Source organism: Leptosomus discolor, chromosome Z (genome assembly GCF_034619465.1).
Source record: "Leptosomus discolor isolate bLepDis1 chromosome Z, bLepDis1.hap2, whole genome shotgun sequence".
Classification (NCBI taxonomy): domain Eukaryota; kingdom Metazoa; phylum Chordata; class Aves; order Leptosomiformes; family Leptosomidae; genus Leptosomus; species Leptosomus discolor.
The window spans coordinates 90,095,770-90,122,539 of record NC_141419.1 but is presented as its reverse complement, the minus strand read 5'-3'; the positions used below and the strand labels follow the sequence as shown (position 1 = coordinate 90,122,539).

The 26,770-nt window shown below is 47.6% G+C and overlaps 1 protein-coding gene across 1 annotated transcript; it reads left to right on the top strand.

The window, feature by feature from the left end:
* The first annotated feature begins 788 nt into the window (after window positions 1–788).
* SKOR2 (SKI family transcriptional corepressor 2) lies at window positions 789–26,296 on the top strand. The gene is made up of 7 exons (XM_086479994.1): window positions 789–3,008; window positions 3,813–3,873; window positions 4,186–4,260; window positions 11,476–11,541; window positions 11,933–12,031; window positions 17,436–17,503; window positions 26,234–26,296. The coding sequence occupies exons 1-7, from the start codon at window positions 789–791 to the stop codon at window positions 26,294–26,296; spliced, it is 2,652 nt and encodes an 883-aa protein (XP_086336120.1).
* Window positions 26,297–26,770: the final 474 nt, after the last annotated feature.

The window sequence follows — 26,770 nt, the reverse complement described above, 5'->3', positions numbered from 1 at the left end:
CGCGGAGCTTCCGCGCTCGCCGCCGCCGTCCGCGCCGCACCGAGGGCAAGAGCTCCGGCTGGCCGCGCTGCTCCGCGGCGGCGGACGCGGGGATGCGCCTCCCTCCCGGCGGGCGTTGGAGGAGGGCCCGGTGGCGGCACGGCTAGAGCGCGGCCGCGGAGGTAAAGGGCTCCGGGCGGGGAGGATGCGCGTGTGGCCGCGGAGGGCATCGAAACTTTCATTTTTTTATTTTTATTTTAAATTTCCTCTTCCGCGCTTTCCCGCGGCTGCCCCGTCCCTGGGGGTGCGGAGGGGGGAACCCATCGGGCCGAGCAGGCGGGCGCGGTGCCGTGCGGTGCCCACGGAGCCTCTTCCCCGGGGCAGCGGCGGGTTGTTTGGGGATGAACCGCCCGTGGGTTGGGGCATCTTCCTAACTGGAGGGGGTGTGTGTATGTGGGGGGGTGTGTTGGCTCATTTACCGTCATCTCCGCACCCGCGGCGGGGTGCGCACGTCGGAGAGCCGGGGTGCGCGGAGGTGGGCGTCCCGCAGCCCCGGGCACACCCCTGGCGAGGACGGGGGTGGGATTGGGGGGGGTGCTGGGTTGGCTGAGGGTAGCGCCGGGAAACTCGGGGTGTGTGTGTGTGTGTGTGTAGGGGTGGGTGCCTGTGACTGCGGCAGGGACCTCTCCATCCCGGGTGGGTCCCCGTCTGACGGCGCTGTGTCTCTCTTCCCCCCCCCCCCCCCCCCCCCCTCCCCGCCCCTTCCCCGCCCGCAGCTGGAGCAGAGCAGCCCCCCCGGCGCTGAGACGATGGCGACCAGCCCGCTGCCCGGTCCCACCGACATCTTGCTGCCGTCGCCCTCCAGCGCGTACCCGCCGGACCCCATGAACCCACCGAGGGCCGGCCACGCCGCCATGAAGCCCAACCAGGTGGGGCAGGTGATCCTCTATGGCATCCCCATCGTCTCCCTGGTCATCGACGGGCAGGAGCGGTTGTGCCTGGCGCAGATCTCCAACACCCTCCTTAAAAACTTCAGCTACAACGAGATCCACAACCGGCGGGTGGCCCTGGGCATCACCTGCGTGCAGTGCACGCCGGTGCAGCTGGAGATCCTGCGGCGGGCCGGGGCCATGCCCATCTCCTCCCGCCGCTGCGGGATGATCACCAAGCGGGAAGCGGAGCGGCTCTGCAAGTCCTTCTTGGGGGAGAACCGGCCCCCCAAACTGCCGGATAACTTCGCGTTCGACGTGTCCCACGAATGCGCTTGGGGCTGTCGCGGCAGCTTCATCCCCGCCCGCTACAACAGCTCCCGGGCCAAGTGCATCAAGTGCAGCTACTGCAGCATGTACTTCTCCCCCAACAAGTTCATCTTCCACTCCCACCGCACCCCCGACGCCAAGTACACCCAGCCCGACGCCGCCAACTTCAACTCCTGGCGCCGCCACCTCAAGCTCACCGACAAGAGCCCCCAGGACGAGCTGGTCTTCGCCTGGGAGGACGTCAAGGCCATGTTCAACGGCGGCAGCCGCAAGCGGGCCCTGCCGCCCGCCCCTCCCGCCCCCACCGCCGCCGCCCCCGCCGCTTGCCACCCGCTGGGCTCGGTGAAGGCGGCGGCCGCCGTGGTGGGCGGCGGGTTGCTGAGCCCGCACCTCCTGGCCGCTCCCCCCGACCTGCACCAGAAGCGGCCGCGCTTCGAGGAGGACGACGAGCTGCAGGAGGCCGTGGCGGCGGCGCACGGCGGCAAGAGCCCGCGGAGCTACCCGGTCATCCCGGTACCCAGCAAGGGCTCCTTCGGCGGCGTCCTCCAGAAGTTCCCCGGCTGCGGGGGGCTCTTCCCGCACCCTTACGGTTTCCCCGCCGCCGCCTTCGGCCTCTGCCATAAGAAGGAGGATGGCGGCGGCGGCGGGGCCGATGCCCTCGGCGGGGCGGCGGCCCATAAGGCCGGCGGGGGGGCGGCGGGCGGCGGCCTCTCGGGGCTCTTCTGGCCGGGCAGGAAGGATGCCGCCTTCTACCCGCCCTTCTGCATGTTCTGGCCGCCCCGCACACCGGGCGGCTTACCGGTACCCACCTACCTGCAGCCGCCACCGCAGCCCCCCGGCGCCCTCGGTTGCTCGCTGGGCGACGGGGCGGGCCTGCTGCGCCAGGCCTTCCTGGACCTCTCGGAGCCCGGCGGCGAGGCGGGGGCCGCGGGGTTGGGGACACCGCCCGCCGCCGCCGCCGCCCCCCCGCCGCCCGCTCCCGCCGCCGCCGCCGCGCGGGACCCGCTCTTCGAGTCGCCCCCTGGCGGCGGCGGCGCGGAGCCCGCCTCGCCCGCCGCCTCGGAGGGGGGCAGCGGCGGCGGCGGCGGCAGCGGCGGCGGGCGGGTCCCCGCTCACCACCCGCCGCACCTGCTGGAGGCGGCGGCCGGGCGCAAGGCGGGCGGCGGGTACCACCACTCCAGTGCTTTCCGACCGGTGGGCGGCAAGGAGGACTCGGAAAGCCTGGCCAAGCTGCACGGTGGCGGCCCGCCCCGCTCCGCTTCGCCGCTGCAGCTGCTGCTGCCGCCGCCGCCGCCGCCGCCACCGCCCGAGGAGGCGGGTTGCGAGCGGCACTCGCTTCCCCCACCGCCGCCGCACCCCCCGCACCGCCTGCTCTCCCCCGGCGGCACCAGCTGCAGCTTCGCCAGCGAGGACAGCAGCGAGGAGGAGGAGGATGAGGAGGAGGAAGACGAGCCCGAGGTGGACGTCGAAGGGCACAAGCCCCCCGAGGAAGAGGAGGAGGACGAGGAGGAGGAGGAGGAGGGCGAGGAAGAGCCCCGCGGCGGAGACCCCTTGGCGACCGGCGGCCGCTTCCCGCCCGCCCGGGGCCTGCCGGAGAAGGGTGGCCGGGAGCGCCCCGCCGCCGGCCTCTTCCCCCGGCCGCCCGCTGAGGAGAAGCCGGGGGAAGGCCAGGCCCTGCCGCAGCCGCTTCCCGGGGCCCCCCGGGCGGGCAGCGGCGGCAGCAGCCCGGCGCACCATCCGTCCCTGGAGGAGCAGCCCGTCTACAAAGATGTAAATGTCCCCTGCAGGCCCCTTCCCGCTGATGGCGTCTGCCGACAACCCCCACCCCGGGGCGGGAAGGGGTCCCCTGGGTGGCGGGGGGGATGGACGGACTGCCAGGTACCCCCCCCACCGCCTTGGTCAGGCACCGTGTACCCCCTGCCGCCATGTCAGGCGCCAGGTCTCCAGCCGGCTTGGCAGGCCAAGGCCGGGCCTGGTGTGCTGTGGTCGGACTGGGGCCTCCTGGGGTGTCGGGCCGACCCAGTGCTCCCCTCGCCCCAAAAATCAGGGTAGCCCAAACCGCTCTGCCCAGGGCGGGCGAGGGCTTGCTCCCCAGCCGCACCCATCACTGTGGGGAGCTGCTTCGATGGCGGTGCTGCTTCACAACGTGCCAAGCACACCAGGCCCGGACGCAGCGTCCGAAGGGCACCCCTGGGGGCTAACAAAAATAAATACAGCAGATGTGTTGGGTGGGTGACTTTCCCAGCAGGGTGGAGGCGGGTGTGCAGCTGTGGATACTGCTCGATGGCCTGACCTCCCTCATCCCAGGTTAATAACGTGGGAGAAAATAATCCAGGCCCCATTTTGGGGTGGGTGCCCGCGCCCCACGCTGCACGTTGGTGGCAAGTTTCCGATGGGACGTGTGCTCCCTCCATCACGGTGGCTGCGGAAGACGCCACGGTGGGATTCCCCGCCGTGTTGTTTCCCTGGGTGCTTTTTGTGCTTGCTGTTGATCAACTGGCCAAGACTTCCTATCTGCTCCTGGTCATTTTTGATACTGATCTGGCACGTTTTGCTCCTTTCTGTTTTTTCTAGAATCAGAAGAGCAAGGAGAGTAATCAGGTCATCCTGCCTATGAAAGAGGACACCTTCTCAGGTGAGTACAGACGGGGATCTGCCCGCTCGCCGCGAGGTGTGGGAATTCACAGTTCCGTGAGCCGTGTGGGTTTGTTCTCTATCGCTCAATTTAAACAAAAAATAAATCACTTCCGTGATTTCAATTAAAAAAATCCATTAAACATTCTAATAGTCTCTCTATGGTGGTAATTTAGCATTATATTCATTCGCATCCAAAATGCATCTCTGTGCGTGCTGAATATACAAATATATATTTACTTTTTCTCTCCTTTTGGTTTGAGGTTTCTTGCTGGTAAAAGCGTTTAAGCGCTGTGTTTTGTTTGGATTTCAGATAAGAACAAGGAGCATAATTTTTTCATCACAGATTCAGAGCCTTCAGGAGGAGACTTCTGGAGAGAGATAGCAGGTAGGCTCAAAAGAAGGTAGAGGATAAAGAGACAGAGACTTAAATTCATAATCAAATGTCTGAATATTTAGTACAAGGGTAAAGATAAAAACAATTCCAGGCAAATATAACTGAGAAAAATGCAAATAGGTGGAAAGCAGTGACATTAATAGGAATAAGATTATTAATTGCTGGGCATATTTCAGCAGAAATTTCAGAAATGTATCAGGTTACACAATGAAACAGGCTGGAAAAGCATAAAATGACAATAATTGAAATGTTCTCTTTGAAACCTTCCATTAAAAAGGATCACAGCTTATTGCTTTTAATATCTGTCAGAAAGACATTAAAGGTGTTTTATGACATCTATGCCAACATTTATATTATCTCCATGATAATGATCTCTACACAAAATGTATAATACATTTACAAAAATTACATTATACAAATTAAATGAAACCACCTTTTACTGATTGCTAAATGTCTCCAAGGGGTTTGGGAAAGACGTGATTAGAAGTTTTGATACTAAGTTGTCTATTGCAGTGTCTTAAGGAGAGGTTTTTGTTTCTTGGGAAAAAGGAATCTAATTTTCCATTTATGTAATGCAAACTGCCTTGGCTTTGACTATTCACGGTTAATTGACTGTCAAACGAGGTTGTTATCCTCAGGCAATGTCTGCAAATTTGCCTGTCAAATGAGACAGAGAGAGCAAGCGGGGAGAGAGAGAGAGTTGTACAAGGAGTGGAAATGAAGAAATGGGATCTTACAGAAATCTTATATAATACCAGAGAACAATTGAAAGATCGCAAACATTTCCAAATGTGTCCCGTTTCAAAGGGTGTTTTTTAGAAATACTTAAGGTTAAGACGTGCTTTAGCAATGGTATATGAGGAAGAAACGTATCAGTGTTTTAGGTTTTTGTAAATTTTGTGGTTGGGGGATCACGGTTGTGGACCAATGGATAGCACCTAATTATCTTCCATACTTTCAAATAATTACCACTGAGAGCACAGCAGTGATGCTAGCAGAAATAAACCTTAAGAACCTGAGAATGCGTAGGAATACAGTACACCGTGCATAGTCAGTGTCCTGCCCTGTGGCCAATTTATTTTGGAAAAAAATTTGTATTTTTTTTTGGTCTTTTATATAATTATTCTAGCCATCCTCATTTTAAACAGTAAACTCTGGCAATATTTTGGTTTTTACTTAGATGTCGTAGCTCCTCTCCCTCTCTCTCCGAAACACAAAATATTTTGTATGGATTGACACGGTGAGTCCATGGTAGCTGTATGTTTAAATGTAAATTTTAGTTTTCAGAGATGTGTAGCGCCCTGCGTGTTCAGACTCAGTGGAGAGCCTGAAATGTATCAAGTAAACTAAGAGCAGCACCTGGGGTGTGTGAAGGTCTTGTGGCTGGATCTGAGGTGAACTGACTGCAAAGCAATGCGAAATGTTTCAGGGCTCTTTTCCTGGAGCGGGTTTTTGTGCGCTGTCTGAGCCAGAGCAGTCCCGTTATCTTCAGAGGGACTCGTATCGGTGCGTCTGTGTAGGGTTCGGCCTTCTTAATATTGATCAGAATTAGTGGATTGTTTTTGCAGTGCTTTTCTGCGTGGTTGTCAAACCATTTTGCAGAATATTCTGGCCCTCCAGTTTCTTTAAGGTACTTAATACATTTGTGAGTTACTTATGGAGCTGTACCTTCCTAATAAGATTAAGAAAAATGAAATGATCCTGGAAATTCCTCTCGATGTGAGACGGATTTGTATTTATTAAATAAAATTACTAAACCCAGCGAAGAGGGTCTGAAAACAAATGCAGTATTTTCTGTGCCAGAGACGATCATTTGTAAGGGCGTATGTTTGCTTCTTGTTCTCAGTGTGCCAGTGAACTTAAAAATTCATAATAAGCAGAAGTCTTTCCAAGGCTGAAACAGATACCGTCTTCAAGATCCCATAGCCGTTCATCCTGCATAGCCAGTAAACTGCTGGTGAAAATACCCACACCTTCTCTGTCAGGTGGTGGTTGGAAAGAGCTCAAAATTACTCAAAACCCCATGGCAGTTTGAAAGATAACTGTCACTAACTTATGTAACCGGTCCATTTTTGGGGGAAGGCTGTGGTTTGCCATCCCGACCCTCCTTCAGCAGCTGAAGGGTAGAAATGCTGCGCGTGTCTGGCACACCGCAGCGATGCGAGGCTGCCTTGCACATGCTGTTTGTTTCTTAAGGAGAAGTTGAGTTCTGTGTGCTGTTCCCCAATCAGTCTAATTTTTAATGTTCTAATGAGAAAGGGGAGCTCTAAAATTGGGTATTAATAACAGGTAGAAGTCAGCCTCTCAAATCTTGTTACAATTTCCCCATTTTTGTTCTTTGACTTGTAAAAGGTGATCTGGCAGGCATATCAGGAAAATTCAGGCTAGAAACGGTGAGACAGATTCTTATTTCATTTACTCTTAAAGTATATCCGGAATAACCCTGCAAATACTGGTGCAATTAGTGAAGATTTACAGTACTTCATAGACGATTCAAAACAGCCCAGCATTTATTATATATAGCAGACCGGACAGTTGTGTGGTCTTTACTGGGGTAAGTGGTGAAGCATTGGATCCAGGAGTTAAACAACGTGGAATTTTGTTACAGAAGGTGTTTGCAAAAAAGCAAAGAAGTTGGAAGTTGAAATGGGGGAAGACAAGGCAAAGTTTCAGATGTGGGACCAACAGCGTGTATTAATAGATAAGATTGGGTATAAATACATGGATCTGCACGGCAGACGAAACTGCAGACAGGCTGTAGGACTGAGTCCTTATTTACCACTCCTGTCTCTCTTCTCCTCTGTTATTGCTAAGGAGCTCTCTTCGAATTATTAAAAGAAGAGCGTGGAACGTTGTTGAATTTATTTTTTGCAAGCCTCACAATATTAGGTCTGTTGGTTCCTTTAAAGCCTCATCTTCTGGAATCTGGTGAGACTATTACCTGCCATTTAAAACAAACCAAGAATCAGACATTTTCTAGCTCTCATGCTTCTAGAATAAAGTTAGGAAGTACGTCCCAGATGTACGCGTAAGGTTCAGACCAAAAGCCAAGTGATCTGTTGTCTCTCTAAAACATTTCGTATTTTTAAGTTGGTCACAGTTTTTGAAGGTTCAGTTTGAAATCCTGGAAGTGTTTTCTCCGCTATCCGTTAGCACTTCAACGCAGATGGTTTTTAATTAGATGTTCGTGTTTTAAATGAAGGTTACAAAGGAGGTTTTAGCTCCGCAAAAAAATAACCAGTTTGTTTTAAAGTTAAACCACTTTCAGGGCAAATTAACATTTGAAGCTCCAGATTTTATAAAACATGTATGTCAGCGCCCAGTGCAGGAAAAAAAAGTTAAAAGATGCTTATTGAGTTCCCTAAAATAGGCATGTTTTCCCAAGTCCTGATTATCCTATTGATTCATTTCCCCCAAAAGTGGCATGAATATGCACAATGCATGAATATTTTCAGTAACAGTAGGATTTCTTCAGGACATACACAAGAACTGTGCCTGTCTTAAAGTGAGTAATGAATTTTAAATACAGATAGAGCGTTTGGAGGTCTGAATGTCTGCCGGTTCGCATACGCCTTTAAAATAGAGATACGTATATATTTACACCCAGAAGATGCCGACATCTTCGCTGCTGTGGTGTTTGTGTCTGCAGACAGTGCTTTCTCCAGCTAAAAATACCAGTGGATGTTTTAAGTTGTGGTGGACTGTCGATGCTGTCAGATGTAGTGAGAATTGTAGAGGGTGCGAGCTGGGGACAGGCACAGGGCTGAGAGTCAGGAGAGCGGAGTTACGCTCCCGGTCCGTCGGAGCCCTGTGCTGGGCAGGTCAGTTGCCGATTGATGTAGAGGCGTTGTCTGGGCCAGCATGGAAATTTTTAGCCGCTGTTTGATGAGCGTGTTGAGAGCTTCCCAAGGAAGGAGCTTGCTGTAGGTGGCACGGCATGAGGAGGTAACCGGGCTATGTCTGGTTCAGCTTTGTGCAACAAGGACACTGTGCATTTGTGTTGAGGAGACTAAATTTATAAGTGTTCCTTTTCTCATGTTAAGAATTTCAAATCTTTACTCCAGTGAGTGTAGAGCTAATGAAATGGTGGCATCACAAGAGCTGAGGTTGTGTCAACGTACGAATTGCGACCTCTGGTTTTCAGAGTACTGATAGAGTAATTTGAGGTGTGTCTACTCACAGGCATCATCTCTGCTTTCCTTCGAGGGTGGATGTCCAAATTCCAGGTTAAGAAGGCCATTTGTGTAAAACACAGCCCCTGTATTTTAGAAGAACCGTGTCTGTGCACTTGAGCTGATCGGGAAGAGCAGAGGTACTGAAAGCTTTAGCAGAGGCGGTTTGACCTGGCTGTCAGTACTTCATCCCCTTTCCCCCCTAGCCAGTAGACGGTGGAGGTATAGTTTGATTTTCTGAATAAACTGGAATAGGCCCCTCTCCGAGAAAACCTAGGTGTCCGTACCGGGGGGCTGCGCCGCTTCCAGTGCTGCTGTTTTAAATGCTGCTGCAAGTTGGTGTGTAGGCAAGGCCCGAGAGAGTTATGGTGGAGCTATTAAAAGGGGAAGTGATTTTTTCTTACACTGATTAAAATTCTTTGGGCTTTCTGTTTGTTTGTTTTTAAACACCTATTTAGCTTTTAATTAACATTTAAGAGAAAGGAAGCTGGTTAAATATTCAATACCTCCTCCCTTTCAATTAAGGTAAAACAGTACACAACGCATGATGAGGCCTCTGGGAAGTATGGAAAAACGGAGAAGAGCAAGCTCCTGATTATCATTTTCAGGGGGACTGGAAAGGTGAAACCCATCTGATTATTATTACCGTTAACAGTAGTAAAGTCGAGGCTTTTTTTGAACATCAGAAAGCAGTTTTAAAATGCCGTTTTTCTCTGAAACCATACGTGCTGGGTTTTGCCTTTAAGTACCTTCACTTTTCCCACCCTGTGCTTTCCTTATTGCGGGGGCAAGGATGGGGGACTTTTTAATAAGCCCTTTTGGTAGCTTAGTAAGGAGGCTGCAGATGCTGGAGAAGTTATTCTTCATGCTACATGCCCTTGTTTTCATTTTGATGCAGCTCTTTCAGTCCTGGTGAGTCGGCAGCCTCGAACCATACAGCCCTGAAAGCTCAAGCGAGCAAGTGGGAAAGAGCTTTGTTGCTGACATGCCCTGTGCTAGGATGTAGTCTCTTCGCCTTTTTCTTCCTCCCCCTTGAAAAATCCAGTTACCTGCTGTCTGCGAGTCCGTTATCCCTCAAAATTGCACGTAAAACATTCAGGAAAAAAATACCTCAATGAAAGAAATTGATTGGAAAAATATACTAGTATTTATAATTCAGGAAAATACCCTTTCTAAACTTAAATTCTTTCTTTTTAATTTTGTGTACCCTAATTTATCTAACAAAATAATTATTTTGTTAGCAATCCTGTTTAAAATAGAATTATGTTAACTAAAAAAAAAAAAAGAGGCCAGTTTACGTTATGGAAACACCGCAAACCACTACCCAAAAGGTAATGTATTTTTAAGCTTGCTGTTTCTTTTAGTGTGGTGAGACAACTTACCTGTAGAAAATACTTTGTTTCTATCAAATATAATTAAAAAAAATATTTTTTAATTGCAGTGTTACGTAAACATTTTAAAAATGGAATTGCTGGCACCCGGTACCAGTTGTGTATGCCCGAATAAGCTGTTGCTTTTTTTTTAAGGAATGAAAAGATAGCAGATGCTAAAATGCATAGGTATTGGATATGTTTCATATACTGTGACTTAAGGTTTACTGGATATAAGAATGCATTGATTTTTAAAAACAGAAAGAAATGTTTTGCAAGAGGATTTCTGGCTGCATATAAAACAAGACTTTCCAATTCAACTTTAAAATTAGCTTATTGTGATGAACCTGCCATCAAATGCACGGTGACAGTACAGGTTTTTTAAGTAGCTTCTATCTTACCTGTTGTGTGGTGACCTGTTCAGTGCCATGGCTTTTAATTTTCAAAAAAACCCCAAGGTATTTCCTCTGTTGAGTCTTTCTTCCAAATACATAAACACATTCGCAGCTTTACGTGTAGGTCTGTCTTGTGGTTACTCATCAGTAGAGTTAATGTTGTGTATTTGCTGGCTGGACTAAAACAAGAAATAGTCCAATCGGTTCAATAATTGGTTATTTACCAAATATTTTCTTAATTATTTAGAGTCCATTTCTGCTTCAGCTGTAAATAACAGAAAACCTCCCATTAATTTCTGCTAAAGTGGTATTTTTTGTTTTAAAAACATTTTTTCATAGCTTTTTGTTTCAAAACCCTGTTCATAGAAATTAGAGGAAAGTTTCACAATTCCGGAGGATAATGAAAATCACAGGTTCTGTCAGAAGGTTCGTATTTAAGTCAAACTGTCATCCAGGTGAACCTAACACCTTGTGAAGATTTATTTTGTTTTATTTGCCAAGGAAAAAGGCTGAAAGAAGTAGCATGGAAATAGTAAAATTTCCAGTAAAAACTGGAAATAGTAAAATTCTGTTATCTAGAAAATTCTGTGCTACTATATCATTAAGAGTTACATGAGCAACCTAAGACAGAAGTCTGTGAATTGGTTGACCTCAGAGGTGTATCCTTGAGATGGAAATACCGCTAATGTCAGTTTTATCTCGGCTGGATGAAAATTCTGTCCAGTTGGAACAAGCCCATGCCAGAGAGCTCTAGAAGATGATAAAGAGCTGATGAAGGCAGAGAGGCTGGTGCAAAAAGGATTTTGCCTGTGGATTTGGGAACAGGGTCCTGCCCAGCTAGATAACATGGACTTCCCGTTGCAAGGAGATGAGACTGTACAGAAGTCTCTGCCCCTTTCTCAGATTGCTCCTAGTCATTCTCCGGTAAGAGCATCTTCAAGAGGGGTTAACAGGAGAGCAGGGGTCGGTTTGGCAGATGTGGTGCCAGAGGAGCTCTCCTGGATATTGGGGAGACATGGGGATTGGTCTGCAGGAGGCCATGGAGTAGGTAGATACTGTACTGAACTAGGAGCAAATACAAGTCTTGCAAACACTCCTGCTATGCACGCAGAGATAAGGAGATAAACCTCAGTCTTACTTCTTCCGTGTATTTTTTTCCCTTCTTTTTTTTTTTTCTCTAGATTCTCTGAAGCAGTTGCATGGTAAGGACAATACTGATGAAAAGCAGTATCAGTAAATCAATAACTTTTTTTCTTTTGCTTTTTTAAGGTGAACACACGCAAGAAACCAGTTCACCTCATTCACTGAAGAAGGATGTAGAAAACATGGGGAAAGGTAGAATAAATAAACGTCTCTTACGTTACAAAACTGCTCTTTGTTTTAATAGAATATGAGGATAATAGGGGGCACTTTTGTTCTGCACCATATTTTAAGCTTGTCAAGTAACATATGAATAATATATGGACCTTTGGGTGGATATAATTGAGATTAATGCATATATATCAATCAATACATGACACTGTAATATAATACTTTAAAATAATATATTACATTGATTTATATTCATGGCTTTCTGCACAAAATCTATTGTAGGTCTATGCAACACTTTTTTTTTATATGTAACTGCTAAAATATTTTGTCTTACAGTAATGAATTGGTCTGCAACTGTTCTTTCAAGAATTATTTATACAGATTAGCAAAACCACTTTTCTTTTCTCTTTGTTAGAGGAACTCCAGAAGGTTTTGTTTGAACAGATCGACTTACGGAGAAGGCTTGAGCAGGAATTCCAGGTGTTGAAAGGAAATGCATCTTTCCCAGTCTTCAGTAAGACACATATCTCTGGTTTTGGTGTTATTTGTGCATGGGTGGTTTTTGTCAGGCTGTTAAAATGGGAGAGGTATGTTCTCAGTTGTGTTGCCGGGATCTTTGGCTTAATTCTGCTGAGGTTTATGGCACTTCTGCTGTGGCTTTTCAGGCTGCCCAAGCAGGTCTTTCGTAGGGAAAATCTGAAACTGGATGTCTGGTTTGGTGTATGTTTTACTGGTTTTGGTAACATTGAATATAGTGAGTGGACAGAAACACGTCTGGGGCTTCTTGGGGTACAGCGATGTCAGTGGTCTTCAGCAGCTTCTTGGAGGCTTTTGAAGACAAGGTATTTTTTTAGTCATCCGTAGGTGGTTCTGGCTGATGCTGGAGAATGGATTTGGCCTGCATTTAAGGAGCAGAAGTACCTCTTTGGATTTTTCCTCTTGAGATGGGCTGTTTGAGATTGCCCTCTCGCCCTGGCTGATGGGCAATGCGCTGCTATCCAGGGGTGACGGAACGTGCTGGGCGTGTGTTAAATAAAGCAAAATGGACACTTGGTAGGGCTTTTGTGAAGCTGCCAGAAAGTCGAACTGCATACTCAGGGATATGGAAAAAGACCTGTTGACTGAGACCTTTTGAATTACGCTGGCAGCGACAGGGGAAAGCATGCTTCCAGATAAATCCCACGTAGAGCAGGACAAGGTGGAAGACACAGTAAGGGCTCTTTAACGTGTGATGAAAGTGGTGCTACGGAGCTGGAGTGATCAGGGCATCTCCATGGCTCTCTGCCTGTCTGTAACACAGCAGCACGCAGCGATCAGTACTGTCGTGCAGGCTTCCTCGTGCCTGGCTGTCACGGCTCTGCAGCTGCCTGCCCAGGCCCCCCAGTTCGGTATTATCTCCATTCAATAATTTTCCTAATGTCAGTGTTACGGTGCTCTTCTTTAAACTCTGCTTTTTAAAACTCTCCCTTTTTGTCTTTGTTTTCCTGTGAGGCTGTACACGGATGGAGCACTGCGGTGCTACTTGACTCGAAGCAAGCCGAGATAGATAACTTAAAACATTCCCAGACTAATTGTCAGGCTCTTCTGCCATTTGCTGACTTGTTAACTCCTGTGTGACCAAAATGTCTGACCAGCACTCAACGCGCAATGCCCTAGTGTTGGTTTGTCATAATCTCTTGAGGAGTTCAGAAGCTCAGTATGGTTAGTCCTCTGAATTCCTTCTTAAAAGCTCCAGGGACAAAACCCAGTGTTGTCAGTACAGGTGAGGTGAGCAAGTCAACCAAAACCCGCTGCTGCAAGCCGGTGAGTGTTGCACCTCCCTGAATCGCAGGAAAAGGTGGGAACAGAGACAGCATTTTGCTGTTATTTAAAGAAAATACCTTTGTCACCTTTCTGTAGCATCAGGTAGCGTAAGTTCAGGGAAGTAAGGCAGTATGAGGACTCTGGGAATGGCTCCATCTTTAGCCCAAATATCGAAAGGTGTAGTCAGCTTCATAAGTAAAGGAGAAGAGCCGCCTGAGGTGATACAGATATTAATGAAAGGAGGATAACCTCATCCTTCAGTATAAATTCAGTCATTACTTGGGTTTGAGAGTGAGGTAATTTTAAAATAATTTGAGTAGATCAAAACACTGATGTGTGGTATTGGCGAAATGGCATCTTGGAGTTTTGCCATTCAGGTCACTCATTTATCCTTTTGTTCTTCTGCAGTAAAATTAATGCTCTGTCATTGCCATGTAAATAAACACTGCAATTAAACCACATGAAATACAATTCAAATAAAAGAAAAGAACATATACGGCCGACCAAGGAAGTGGCGACTGTGTATGTCAGCTTGAAAAATATGTGGTTTCAATGTACCACAAAGTAGTGGTCAATTTTCTTCAGGATTAAAATAGAAAACAGACAATGTGCTATAAACAATGTATACAAGTGACCGTAAAACCTATTTACAGATTTAGATTTACCAAAAAACCCCCTCCTCCACATAGAATAACACAAGAAAAAAGGTCTTTGTAAAACAAGTGTAAAATCCAAGATAAGTGTGGTTTGTCCTCTAGAGCTGTATGTGTTCCAGCAAAAGAGACGGGGTCTGTTCCCGGCTTTGGCTGCTGGATGGGGCTGCCACTTTAGGTCAGGTATTAGAAACTATTTCTTTTGCCAGGTTTCCCATGTTACCAACTGATTGTGGTGGTATTGGGTAGGGAGGAGCTGGGGAGGAAAGTGTTTGGGGATACAACTAAAGGAAAGTTGAGGTAAAATTAAAATTGTATTGATGGATTCATGACGGCTTGGAGACGTCTGAGGCTGTAGGGGGGAGGGAACACCAGGCACGTAGCAGGCTTTGTATCCCTCCTATATGTATGAGTCTGGCTCACTGCAGCATCAGGCTGCGTGGCCGTGGGGACTGGATCCCTGTCCCCTCCCTAAAGCTGCTGAGGACAGGAACACTCTGCCAGGGTACTTCTCATTCCCACCGGTGATGGTGGTTCTCCTGTTGTTTGCACTGTCTGTGGATAAATAAGAAGCCTTTTCAGGCTTTTAAGCCTTCTCAGCCTTTTTTAAAAAAGGAGAAAATACATTCCTGTTTCAGCAGGGAAGCAACGTGTGAGATGTGGAAGGTAATACCGTGTCTCTCTAGAAAACGCTTATGTCTTGGTTACCTGGAGTTAACTCCAAAGTCACTTTTTTTTGGGTCTTGCGTTTAGAACTGAGCACATTTGGGGCATTATACATTAATAGCATCAAACCGCCACCCACAGCAGTACTGTACAGTCTTGTGTGTGAGTGGTGTTTGGTTTCCATGCTCTCCTCCTGGAAATCACTGTTAAATGAGAACTGATCTCATTTGCAAGCTCATTTACCAGTACTATGCTGCGTGCTTCTCTGTGGCTTCTTGTACCCGCTTGAAATGTGGACTGTGACGATTTATAAAACAGCAGACCTTGTCTTCTGCACCCTTTTTTTTTTTTGTTTATTTTATATTGCTGTTTTACTTGACAGCTGCAGGTAAGGTTTTTTCTCTGCGTATAAGGTCTCTCAATGCAGAGATCCATTGAAGAAAATAAAAAAAGATCAGCTTACTAGGAGAAAATGAAAGAATTTGCTGTCCTGATAGAAATATGAGCACCTGTACGTGGTGACAGCGTGCGCTCCCAGAACCCTCCTCTGGTTTGTACCTTTGGTGTCGGCTGGCGTGCATTTTGTCCGGCTGCATTTAACAACGTGGTAATAAAATGGCGGAGACGTAGTCTGGATAGTTAAAGTATTTAATTTTGTGTTAAGAAAACTATTTAAATATTCATATCTTTTCTCTGGGGTATTGCTCATAGCTTTGTCTGTAAGCATTCAGACTCAGATAAATGCTGCCGGAAAAACCACTATCCTTACCATTAACATCCCATTTCCACCGTGAGCCCGGTCGTTTGCAGTGCAGGACTAAGCAAGGGTTCCCAGCTATTTGTTCCGAGAGGCGATGAGCCTGTGAAGAGGCAGTCAGGAAGAAAGTGTTGAGGAGAAAAGGAAAATGTCTCCCGACAGCCTGCTAGGAGTGAAACTGGAGGACCTGCATGGTACCTAGCACACATCTATCAGCCTTTGGTGACCAGGACAGGAGGCAGTCACCTTTTCACACTGCATGGCTTTTTGGGGGCTAGGAAGAGAGGAATTGCAAACCTGCTTTGTTTCTGTCGTCTTCTTTTTCTGGTTGAGTTGGAATACAGGGAATAGGCTGAAAAATTCTCTGGACATCTACTTGAAATCTGAAGAACTGCATGAAGATAATGTCATCGTGTCCTTTTCTGCCTGGTTGTGCTGGACTCATGATGGTTTCAGCCTGACAAATTTTCTTACTCTTTCTTTGTTTCGTTGCTATTTTCTTGTTGTCCTAAAGTGCCTCCTTGCCTTTTAAACAGCAACTTTTGCTCCTCATTCAGAGAGGGCAAAATTCTTGTATGAAAGTGGAGCACAGAGCTCTGCCCACTTGTACTTTCTTCCAGCTCCTTCCTATGCTCACTCTTGACGGGGACACATCCCCTTTCCCTGCAGGGGGGGTAATCTCCTTCCTCTTCACCATATCATGCCACAGATGCTCGTTGCTTTCCTGCTTTTGAGGCTGAGAGATTGTGGTGAGGCAGTACAGCTGGTTTGGGAGTGGGCGAGCTCCCCGCACTGCGGCAGCACACAGAGGATCGATAGGAGCCGCTGGTTCTCACCTGGGCTCAGATCTTGCTGTTATAATTCAGGTATTTCTGCAACTCCCATTACTGTGCTATTGAAGTATCTCACAGTCATTTAATCCATTAATCCTCCCAGCGCACCTGGCAGACGAAGCGGTGTTGTTATTCCTGCTTTAGTGGTGACAAAAGGAGGCATGGAGGGACACACGCACGGAGTCCAGTAGAGCAGATACTGAACCCAGGCTTCCTGAGCCCTGGGCTAGCGTCCCAGCAACCAGGATGTCTTATTTAGCTCTTCTAATTGGTTAATTGTAAAATAAACCATTGTAGCTGCTTTGGCCTTGTAGTTCGCTTCTCCAGGCTGTGTGAGTTGAGGCGTTCCATGCTGTCTTCTGTTGGCGATTCGCCTTGCTGCTCCCATGGTCCAGGACAGGCTTGTTTCCCGATCAACAAGTGATGTTGGTCAGAATGGGTTTTCTTTCCTCTTCCATTTAATAGTCCATCATTGCACCCAGGCCTCCATCATGCAACTCTCCAAGTTACTTGCTTCTTGTCAGTGGTTTTGTTTGTGTTGTCTTTTTCCCACCGTGCAACAGCAATGGTATGGAACATAGACCCGCAGTTAATCTTCTGCCAAACGAAGTTTTGTCTGAAATGGTTAATGAGGAGGAAAATAAGCGAAGGAAGAGCTACTGGGCCAGGAAGGCTCGCCCCGTGACCCAGCTGTCCAAGACTTTTTCCCTTCCGAGTTCCACATCACTGTTTATGGAGCTTTACTCTGAGTTTTGTTCACAGCCGTCAGCACTGTGTTACAAACTAGAAATCAAACCCTGCATCCTTGAACGCTTTCTCTTCTCTCATGTTGGACGTTGCTGTTGATGTCCACAGATTTATGCCAAAGCAAAGAAGAACAGTATTTGTTCCTCGGTGATGATAGCTTGACTAATGACTGTGGAGTCTTGCCCATTGAGAAAAATAACTGTGAGAGTAAATGCTAGCAACAGAAACTTAGCGGCCTACATTTGCTAATTGGGGAAATAGTGGAATCTAATTTTTCAACAGTTTTTCTAGTCTCCTACTAGGTAAGTTTTTGTTAGGCGTGTATTGTGATTGGGTGAAGGGCTTTGTAGTTCTTCACGGTTCCTCAGTAGTGATTTGGTTTGATTTAATTTGATTTATATGAATTCTGCTGTGTGGTCTCTGTTTTAATTACTGCATCTTCTCCCCCACCTCTTACAGATAATTTTCAGGATCAAATGAAGCGGGAACTGGCATACAGAGAAGAAATGGTGCAGCAGCTACAAATTGTAAGTCTGACTTCTCTGCTAAGAATGTTAGGAACTGTCGCTTTATGTTTTCTAAATGCACTCCTCAAACTTTTCCGTGGTGAGCCATGCAGATGTACTGTTACTGAGCTCGTATTACCTTATCCTTAGCAAGATGTAAGCATGCAGTTCTCAGCTGGTTTAGAGTCTAATTACCTGGAGATTTACTTTCATACAGTAACCAGATGGGTCTTCATGTTTCAACTAAACGAAATGTGTTGACTCAACACGGAGAGATGCTTCTTCAGAGAGAAGCATGAGGACTGAATCAGTAAACCTTAAGCAGTTAAATGTTTCTACCTTGTACGAATTGCCAAGGGGTGCTTTTCAGCCCTCGGTCGGGAATCGGTGCAAGGCCAGCTTCTCACTGGCAAATAAACCTCTGGATGTGTCTTGTTCACATTTCAGCCTCTAGAAGAAGTGCTTAACTCAGCAGTAAAAGATCGAGTTGCCAAAACACAGCTCAGTGCAGGCACACACTGCTGTTTGGTCTCTTGCTTGTTATTTTAAAATCAAGAGGGATTTTGCTTGTGTGTGTTAGTGCAACTCTAGATCATTGCATGCAACTGTGCTGTTTTGAAAACTTGACGTACTTAATCCAGTACAAGCAAGGGGTGGAGTGTGCGAAACCGTTTCTTACTCAGATACTGCTTAGTGTGGTTTTAAGAGCAGGGCTTCGTAACAAATGGGAGGCTATCAGCTAGTGCTTGTTTTGCTAGTGCTTTTTCTGTGATCAGTACGACATTATTCAACAGGGCTTTTTTGAGGCGGGCTTGCCAAGTATCCCCACTGACCTGAATCAGCCCCGTGCTCGAGCGTCTAAATTATCCTTGTGCTTGTCACAGGCCCTGCGTGGAGGAGGCATTGTCCATCCAGCCTTCTGGTACTGTCATTTTCTAATTGATGGGTTAGGACATAAAAATAAAGCTGAAGGCCAGGATTGTCAAACTTGTGCACCTGTGTTTAGAGGCGTTGAGGAGTGGCCTTATTTTTAGAGCCGCCGAGCGTTGCTGTTCCCTGTTCCTGCTGACTTCAGAGGTTTCAATGAGAGATGGAGGGTGCTTGAAGGAGGTTGTTAATGCAGGAAATTCAAGTCTAGGACACCTTTGGAGATTTTTTGCTGCTGGTCTCCACTGTTTTCCTTTAATGCACCCATTTGTTACTGTGTTCCCCTTTGTCTCCCGGTGCCAGGCAAGGAGTTTGGCTTGATCTGTGAACTGCATTGTCACAGAAGATGGTAATTAGGATGCCACCCTGAAAAGTACTTCCCCTGCTGCTTTGGACTTGAGGCAGGTGACTGATTCCTGCTGTGAAGCACATTTAAGCACAAAATTTGTGGGCCCGCTTCAGCTTTTATGTCTTGTGTCAGCTGAACTTGGAGCTAACTAACTCTCCCTCCCAGGGATCATCTCTGCCATTCTCTCCGTGGCCCAGTTGTGGAGTTGTTTCTGAAACTGGATATCTCAGACCTCGAATGAGCCAGCTGTGGTGGTTTTTCTGATGTACAAGAAGTGGAGAAATCACAAGGTTCAGTGCAGTGTGTTTTCTAGCACAGGAAAAGAAATGTGATCGTGTAATTTAGACCCTTTTCACTTACTGATGCGTGCTACAGAAAGACTAATAGTCATTTAATCATTAAACAGAGCTGCCTGCATGTACTTACAGAGAACAGTTTCAACTTTTAATGTACTGCACCGGCAATTCAGGAACTGTTCACTCGCTGTGGCTGCCTGAGTTTAATTATTATGAACAGAAGTTTTGTCAAATCATCAGTGAGACACTATGCTCACATTTGGGTACCCCTCCCAGTAGTGGCAAGGCAGGTTGTGTATCAGTGAGACCCATAAAAGGATGTTTGCGTATGAAGGACTGAGAGGTTGCTGCAAGTAACGAGTGTGTTTGAGATGGATGCAGAAATCTTCAGTGGTGTTTTGGTTGATAACTGAAATGGAGTCAGCCCTTTGGATGTGATAGTCCCTGCAGTTACTTTAATTCATTCGTGTGAGTATATCTTGGGTGGTTATATCTAGAATTGAGATTAATGAGCTGAATGTGCTAATGATAGAACTCCTTTGGCCTTCTTGGATTATGGCATGGATGAATTAAAGCTTTTGGTGCAGAATACGCAACAAGCATGGTTACTTTTGATATTTTGTTTGGTTGTTGTTGTTTTGTTTTTAACAGGGGCAGGTTGTTTTGCTTTGTATGTACCTGGGATGCTGTACTATTGCTTTAACAAAGCTGCCCACACTTAATTTTCTTGTTAACTAGAAGTGCAAAGGGAAAAGCAGAAGTGTTTAATGCATACTTAGATCTTCATTTTACTCAGAGCTTCATAGGTGTATACCTTTGTAGTGTTAAACTCAAAATGTACTGGTGTAAGTAGCCACAGAACTTGGCTTAATTGCCTTTTTTTTTTAGTTTTACTAGCAATATAAATGCACAGAGTCGGTTTCTTTTGGCTCTTGTCGCTGCTGAAGGATCACACAGCTTAAATTAGTCCTTCCTGAAGATTTGTGCGTCATCGTGAAGACATCTGTGGTAGCAGTGGCTACCGGAGGGAGGTTATGCCGAGTGATGGCTTCACTTGCCCTGAACTGGAATTCTTCAAGCTGCATAACTGAGTAGTCTGACTTCAAAATAAACTGCCTCGGCGTGTTTGATGTGTCAGAAATATCTGGGATACAGCAAGCTGAAGCTAAGCGTGAAAAAAATAACCAAATATAATCGTGTTTGAAAACTTCCCAGTGCCAACGCCCGCTGTAACCTGACGGTTACGCTGGAAGGACCCCTTGAAGGTAGCGCTTTGTGCCCAGACAGTACTGAACGCTGAACGTAGCGCTGTTTTCCCCTCCCAGTTCGTGGGTGACACTGGGAAGCGGCAGTGCAGAAGGCGGCGGCAAACAGCCACGCGTGGAGGGCTGCGGTGCTGCGGGGGGGGGGGTGGCAGCTGCGGGGGCGCTGGTGCGGGCTCCAGGTGCCCTCTGCCGCTCTCCGGCCCGCACTACACCCTTCATTAAAAGCCTCAGTTAAAGCAGTGTTTAATCAGTGGGGTTTTGTTTTAACGCTCTGTCCGCTCTGGACTTTAAAAAGGAAAAATTATTTTATGGCTTCCTGACAGTCAGGAGCAAGGCTCAGATTTTTGGGAGAGCGGGGGTGGGTCCTGTTCTGTCACATCCCCGTGATGGATGTCGACTTCTTCGGACGTGACCTGGCATGGCAGGGGGTTGGAGCAGTGGGACGTCGCGTGGCCGTCAGCGGTTTCTGTTGAGAAGGGAGTTGGTCACAATGTCTGGAGCAGCTTCCAGGAAGCGTTGCAACCCGTTCGTGCCAAGCTGTCGGCCAGGTGCCAGGAAGCAACCGATCGCCCTGTTTAACAAGAAAATGGATCTTAAATCGCTGCATGCGTTCTTTTCCCTTCTTCCTCTTTGAGAGCGCTGCCTCCCAAATTGGCGAAGTACAGCGCGTGTACTCATAGGTAATATTTTACTTCAGGCTGGGATCGTCTGGCTTTTGTGATTAAGCTGTACAGAAAGGGCCACCGAGAAGAAATCTCTGCCCAACAGATTGGGGTGAATTCTAACATGTCATATGTGGTGTGGCCTCAGAGGAACTCACCTGCCTTTAGAGTGTTAGTTTCTGTCCAGTGTGACCGGAATTCATCTGTCAGGACAGCCCAGCCAGCCTAAAAATGTACTGAGTCAGCTCCTGCTTGAGACTCTGTGTCTGTCTGATAGTATCTCCTGAGCAACTGTGTTAGTGGATCAAATTTAAAAAGCGTGAACTTTTTTCCTAGCTGCCTGGTGGGAGAAAAAGAAGCAGCATTCCCAGGGTGATGATTTTTATCCTTTTATGTTTTTGTGAACCCCTCTAAAACGTTGCCGCAGAGAAGTAGAACACCAAGCACCAAATTCAAGCCTCCTGCAAACAGGCTAGCTGTTCTTGATTTCTTTTCATTTGTCCCTTACAAGTAGTTTGTAGGTTCCCAGGAAGTGCTGACCGTGGTCAGTTTTCCTGATGGACAGGTTTCTGTCCATCAGGAGAAGCTAAGGTGGTGTTCCTCCTGTGGTTTAGATGACTAAGATCAGGTAGTGATCAATCCTGCTATTTTACATAGGCGTAAAAGGCAGCACATCTTTGAGACACGTGAGAAATGTGAATTACTCAGGCAGTCCCTTGCCTTTCCAGCTCAAGTGTAAAGTGTTAGTTTGGTTTTGTTTGGGGTTTTAAAATTTATTTCTACTCACACAAACTGACTTCATCCTCACTAGCCTAACTTTGGGCTAGTAATAGTGTTCAGAGCTCAGGACTGGATCCTACTGGAACTCCTCTCCTCTGATGTTTGATGGCCTTCTGCTCCCAGTGCTGCTTCGAATCAACTCTGTTCTTCAGAGGCAGACAATAAAATAAATCAGGAACTGTCTGCCTGCAAAATTTCTCTCACTGCACCATCTTTCACCTTGATCCTTAAAGATTCACAAGGAGTGTTTAAAAAATCTACCATGTGGTAATGTTGGTAGATCTGCAGAGGTATGAGATCATGTTCCTCTGGGTCCTGCTGTAATTATGAAAAGCGCCAGTAGGTTTAATTCCTCTTTCAGGTTGTATATGGAAAGTAAGTGTTTTGTACAACTAATGTATTCATTATACAAACAAGGAATATCCACAGTTTTGTGTGCAGGGACCTTGGTGACTGCATGCCTGTCACTCTGGATTCGACAATGGGAAACAGCAAATAGCAGCGCTTTCCTGGGATTTCTGTTTCGGTCCTCTGCCTAAAGTGGTCCAGCTAGACTGATTGACCTTGACAAGACCGTTAGAGGCAAACAGTGGTTCAGCAGGATGGCTCTTGGATTTCTTGAGCTGCATCTTGTGCTGAAGCGCTCGTTCACTGACACCCAGATAGTAACAGGTGAAAGAGCATTTCTGGAACGCCGTGTTTACTGTGTCTTGCAGGCTCCAAGGCAGATTTCATTACCTTGTGTGTGCCCCCCACCGCCACCCCAAAAAAAAAAACCCAAACAGAGGGATATTTGTATTTTTTCTCATTAATTTCTTCTTCTGTGCTTTAGCAGCTGGGATGATACTGCAGATCTGTTTCTATATGTTCTGTTGTCTTTGTTTGATTTTTGGTGGAGTTCCTCTCCAGATTTAGTGGTACAAATCGGGAATGTGTCCTTTTGATGCCAAAGGTAGCATACACATCCCTGACTGTGTGCAGAAAAGTGAGCTGACTGTTTTCAGCAGAACTTCATTTGCCACTGTCTGCTTTTTTAAGATGGGTGAGCATTTTATTTTGATGATGCATTTGGGTATGCCTTGGGTTGATAAGAGGGAGCTGTGCCTCTTTCTGCAGTAAATTCAAATGTTAAAGAAAAGGGATGCCTTGTAGAAGTAATGATTATTAAAAACAGAAGTTTAGAATCCTTTCGAATCTGCAGAAATTCTGGTCAAAAATGCTGCTGTACCAGAAAGCAGTAAGCCAGCCTCTGCTATTGCTGGTGTGTAAAATCCTTTTTCTGTGGTATTAGTGTTGTCCAGTACTTAAAAATCCATAGGATAGAGGCTGCGTGCTCCAGCCGTGACTCTGTTGCCTTGCATCCTCTGCAGACCGGTGCCCTGCCCTGAGCACGTGCCGCTACCCTCACTGGCAGGGAACAGTCTCTGAACTCAGCCCACACAGCTATTAAATACTTTCACAGGGCCGTAGTGGAGACTCACGCTCCAGGGCGCGCCATTGGCACTTAGATTCCTCCTCCAGCTGTCAGAGGCTCAGTGCGTGCTTTTTCTTCTGCTTAATCCCAGGCATCGTTCTGTCCAGCAGCACCGTGTGCGCAGAGACTGTAGCTTTCCAGTGGCAGTTCAGCTGCACATCTGTCTCCTTTCCTGCATAAATACTTTGCATTTGGAAGGGCTGCCTTGGCTGGACAGTGTTCTGACTGAGGTCTCAAGTGCACTCCCTGGAAACGAGAACTGTTTAACTAAATAGCTGTAGATACACAACAGAAAATAGTGTTTTGGGGTGCTGAAGATTCCCTCTTCAAGCAACAGAAGCCAGGGTGATACATCATGGTGTCCTCCACCTAGAGACGGGATGCGAAGGCGAGGCCTCCAAAGAGGCTGATGTACAGAAGCTTCTTTGATGTCCAAGTGTGGCAGGGATCAGACATGGGCTTTAGAAATGAGTCCCCAGTCCTATCCGCTTAGCGGCGCTTTGGTTCACATCGTGGAGCAGACTTAGAGCTTGCAAACCAGATTCCAGATGAAGCAAACCGGGATGTGTTCCAGGGATGCACATAGGAGTGTGCTCTAGCTCTTAACAGGCGATCAGCACCCAAGACCAGACTAGAGCTAGCCTGAAGGGAAAAAAAAAAAAAAACAACAAAAATCCAAGAGAAATGCAGTGTGGACACTGGGTGTTTCTCCTATGCCATACAGATCCGCTCCCATTGTGATGCATTTCCTATTAATGTGGACTTAATCATAAAAACCAGATTGCTTGCTACTGAAAGCCAAACTATCTGCACTTCTGTTATTGCTGGCGGGGGTGTACACCCCTTGATGAGGGGCATGCGTTGGATCTTCATGCCACTTTGATCCTGTCTTCATCGCAACGGTCACCGTGGGTGCACAAAAGGGGACTGTGTGGTCACGAAGAGCCTTAAATACTGTTCTGCTGCAGCACCGGAGTTGCCAAATGCTCTTCCAAAGTAGAAGATGACATTGTAGGTGATTTAACTCATGAAGAAAGTAGTCATTTCCCTATTGAACATCCACCTCTCCCAGTTTCATTTATCACCTGGAGAGTGGATAGACCAACACGCGTTGAAAAGGCGCCGGTGTGCCAAATATAGCAGAGGAGTGGATTAAGAACGGTTAATTTCTGACAGAACGTACCCCGGTTGTATTATCTAGGTCAGTATGGCTTGGGAGATGTCCTATATAACTGGCGGCCATGCAAACCGGTGTTGCCTGTTGGCCGTGGTGAGTGGGAGAGAGGAAGAAAGTTGGTGAAGCATCACGGGTCTCGGCTGAAATGTGCTTATTCGGGCAGTTTGTTTGTGGCTCACGTTGAATCTAAACCGTGGAAATGGGCGATCAGTTTTCTTTGCGTACTCCTCTCTGCTGCAGTTTGGAGAGGAGTTTTCCAGCCTTTGCAAACACCGTGCCCTGGAAGGCAGCTCTGTTCGAGGACCTGGTGGAGGGGAGGGCTCTGCTTTTTGGGGGGGATCTGGCAGCAAGCTTCCCGATAGCTTTTAGCTTCTGTCAAAGGTAGGCGTTATAAGAGTAGTCGGACAAAACGCCTGGATCTTTTCGGGCCACCGGTGGTTTGGGCCTCTCCGTTGGCGCACACACGTTTCCCTTTCCCCAGAGCTGTGTAGTGGGGGAAGCAGCGTGCCCCTGTGAAGGGCTTCTGCCTTCCTTCAGCCAGACGGCTCGTCTTCGCAGACGCTGCTGCTGCCTTCAATCAGATTGACCTCCTTTCCCGAGAGATGAAAGGGTTAGCTCCTGAGCTGCAGATGCCCCTTTCTCTCCTCTCACCCTGAGCCTTCCCTGCTCTTCTGCTTACGAGGGAGGGAAGAGATGACCCTGCGGGTACTGCACTTCAGGCCAGCCCCGGGACGTGCTGAGCACCACTCGCACAAACATCCCCGCGTGCTGCGGGCACCATATAATTAAAACCCAAACAGGGACGCACAAGAATGCGTGTTAGGTACGTAGTCAGTGGGTAGGGATGTAAACCCACGTGCTTCTAGTACGTCGTTACGTGGAGGGGGCAGGTTGCTTGAACTCTGTGCGTCTGCCTGTCTGTTCGTGCAGCTTAAGGCCTCGCTTCCACCTCCAGCCCGGCCTGTCTGTCAGCTTGCAGTAAGGGATTTGATGATGTTTGTGAACCTATTCTGGAGTGCCTGGCAGCAGAAGCAGGTCACCTCAGCGTGCAGTGGCACTGGGGGAGTGTAGGGATGTAGATTTTCTGCTCCCAACCTGAATTCCTCCAACAGTCCTTCCAAAAGGCAGCATCGAAGAATAGTGAGTTTGTAGTCACTTGGATTCCCAGCTATGGAGAAGTCTCAGAGCAATTTAGTTTTGTTGAGTTCTAAAGGCCCAGCATTGAAGAAGAGCAGCCCCATCCTGTATTCCCAGTAGCCGGTGAGCACATCATCCCACTTTGTTTCTAAATATAGCTATGTTCCCTAATACGCCTATGTTCTCTGTTTTTCTTTAATTATTTGTTCCACTTCAGTGGCTTCCCTCAGATCGGTGCAAGTCAGAGACAACTATTATGAACTTCCTAATTACGGAGATAAAAATGTGAAAAGTCTCGTACTCCCAACCTGCGGTATTTCAGCTGTGCAGAGATCAGTGTGTGTTGCCTGCTCGGTTACAGACAGCTGGTTTTTGTTATCTCACAGGTAGCAGAACGGGTGGTGGTTTTGTTTTTGCCAGCAACTCATACGAAGAAAACATTGTAAGACGTCTTCAACATTGGATTTTAAGATCTGTTGTTTTAATTTCGGCCATCTTTATTTTATCTCCGCTTCAGCATTCTTGTGGTTTCGTAAAAGACTTCAATCCTTTAATTTAAGGTGCTGTCGCCTACAGTGATACAGGGAGTCAAACAAAACCTTTCATTTGCGGGGGTTCCAGCTTGGATGTTCTGTTAGACAAACCTTGGCTTAAAGCAGTGGCTTTGTCTCTGTGTCATTGCAGATTCCCTATGCAGCAAGCTTGATCAGGAAAGAAAAGCTCGGTGCGCACCTCAGCAAAAGCTAAAGGTGAGTTGGCGAAAGAAGAGAGTTTGTTCTGCCTGACCTGGCCGTCGTGTTTTCCTTCGCAGCCGTTGCAAGGATGAAGAAGATCCCTCTGTTGCTTGATGTTAACTGGTTCTGGTCTTCTAAGAGCTCTGTCCGTGGACGTGGTGTGCTGTGGTCTAAAGCTGATAACTGACATGTCGCACGAATGACGAGGCTGCGCTGGGGTAGGACGTAGCGTTGAGGGTTGGCCGTTGGGTGCCTCCAGGCCTCATCGCCTGAGCACGTGCTTCTGCTCGCTGGCGCTGGAAAGTGGTGTCCAGGTCACGTACCTTCCGTGGAAGGAGGGAGATACCTTGGCACCCACAGCGCAGTAAAAGTTCGCACACGGGCAGGTAGGGATGGGGTTTTCTGCCCATAATGGAGCTTTTTCAGCTCCAGGAAAGAGCGGTGTATTTTGGGAGCTTTACAGAACCACACTGACACTGTCTTCTTG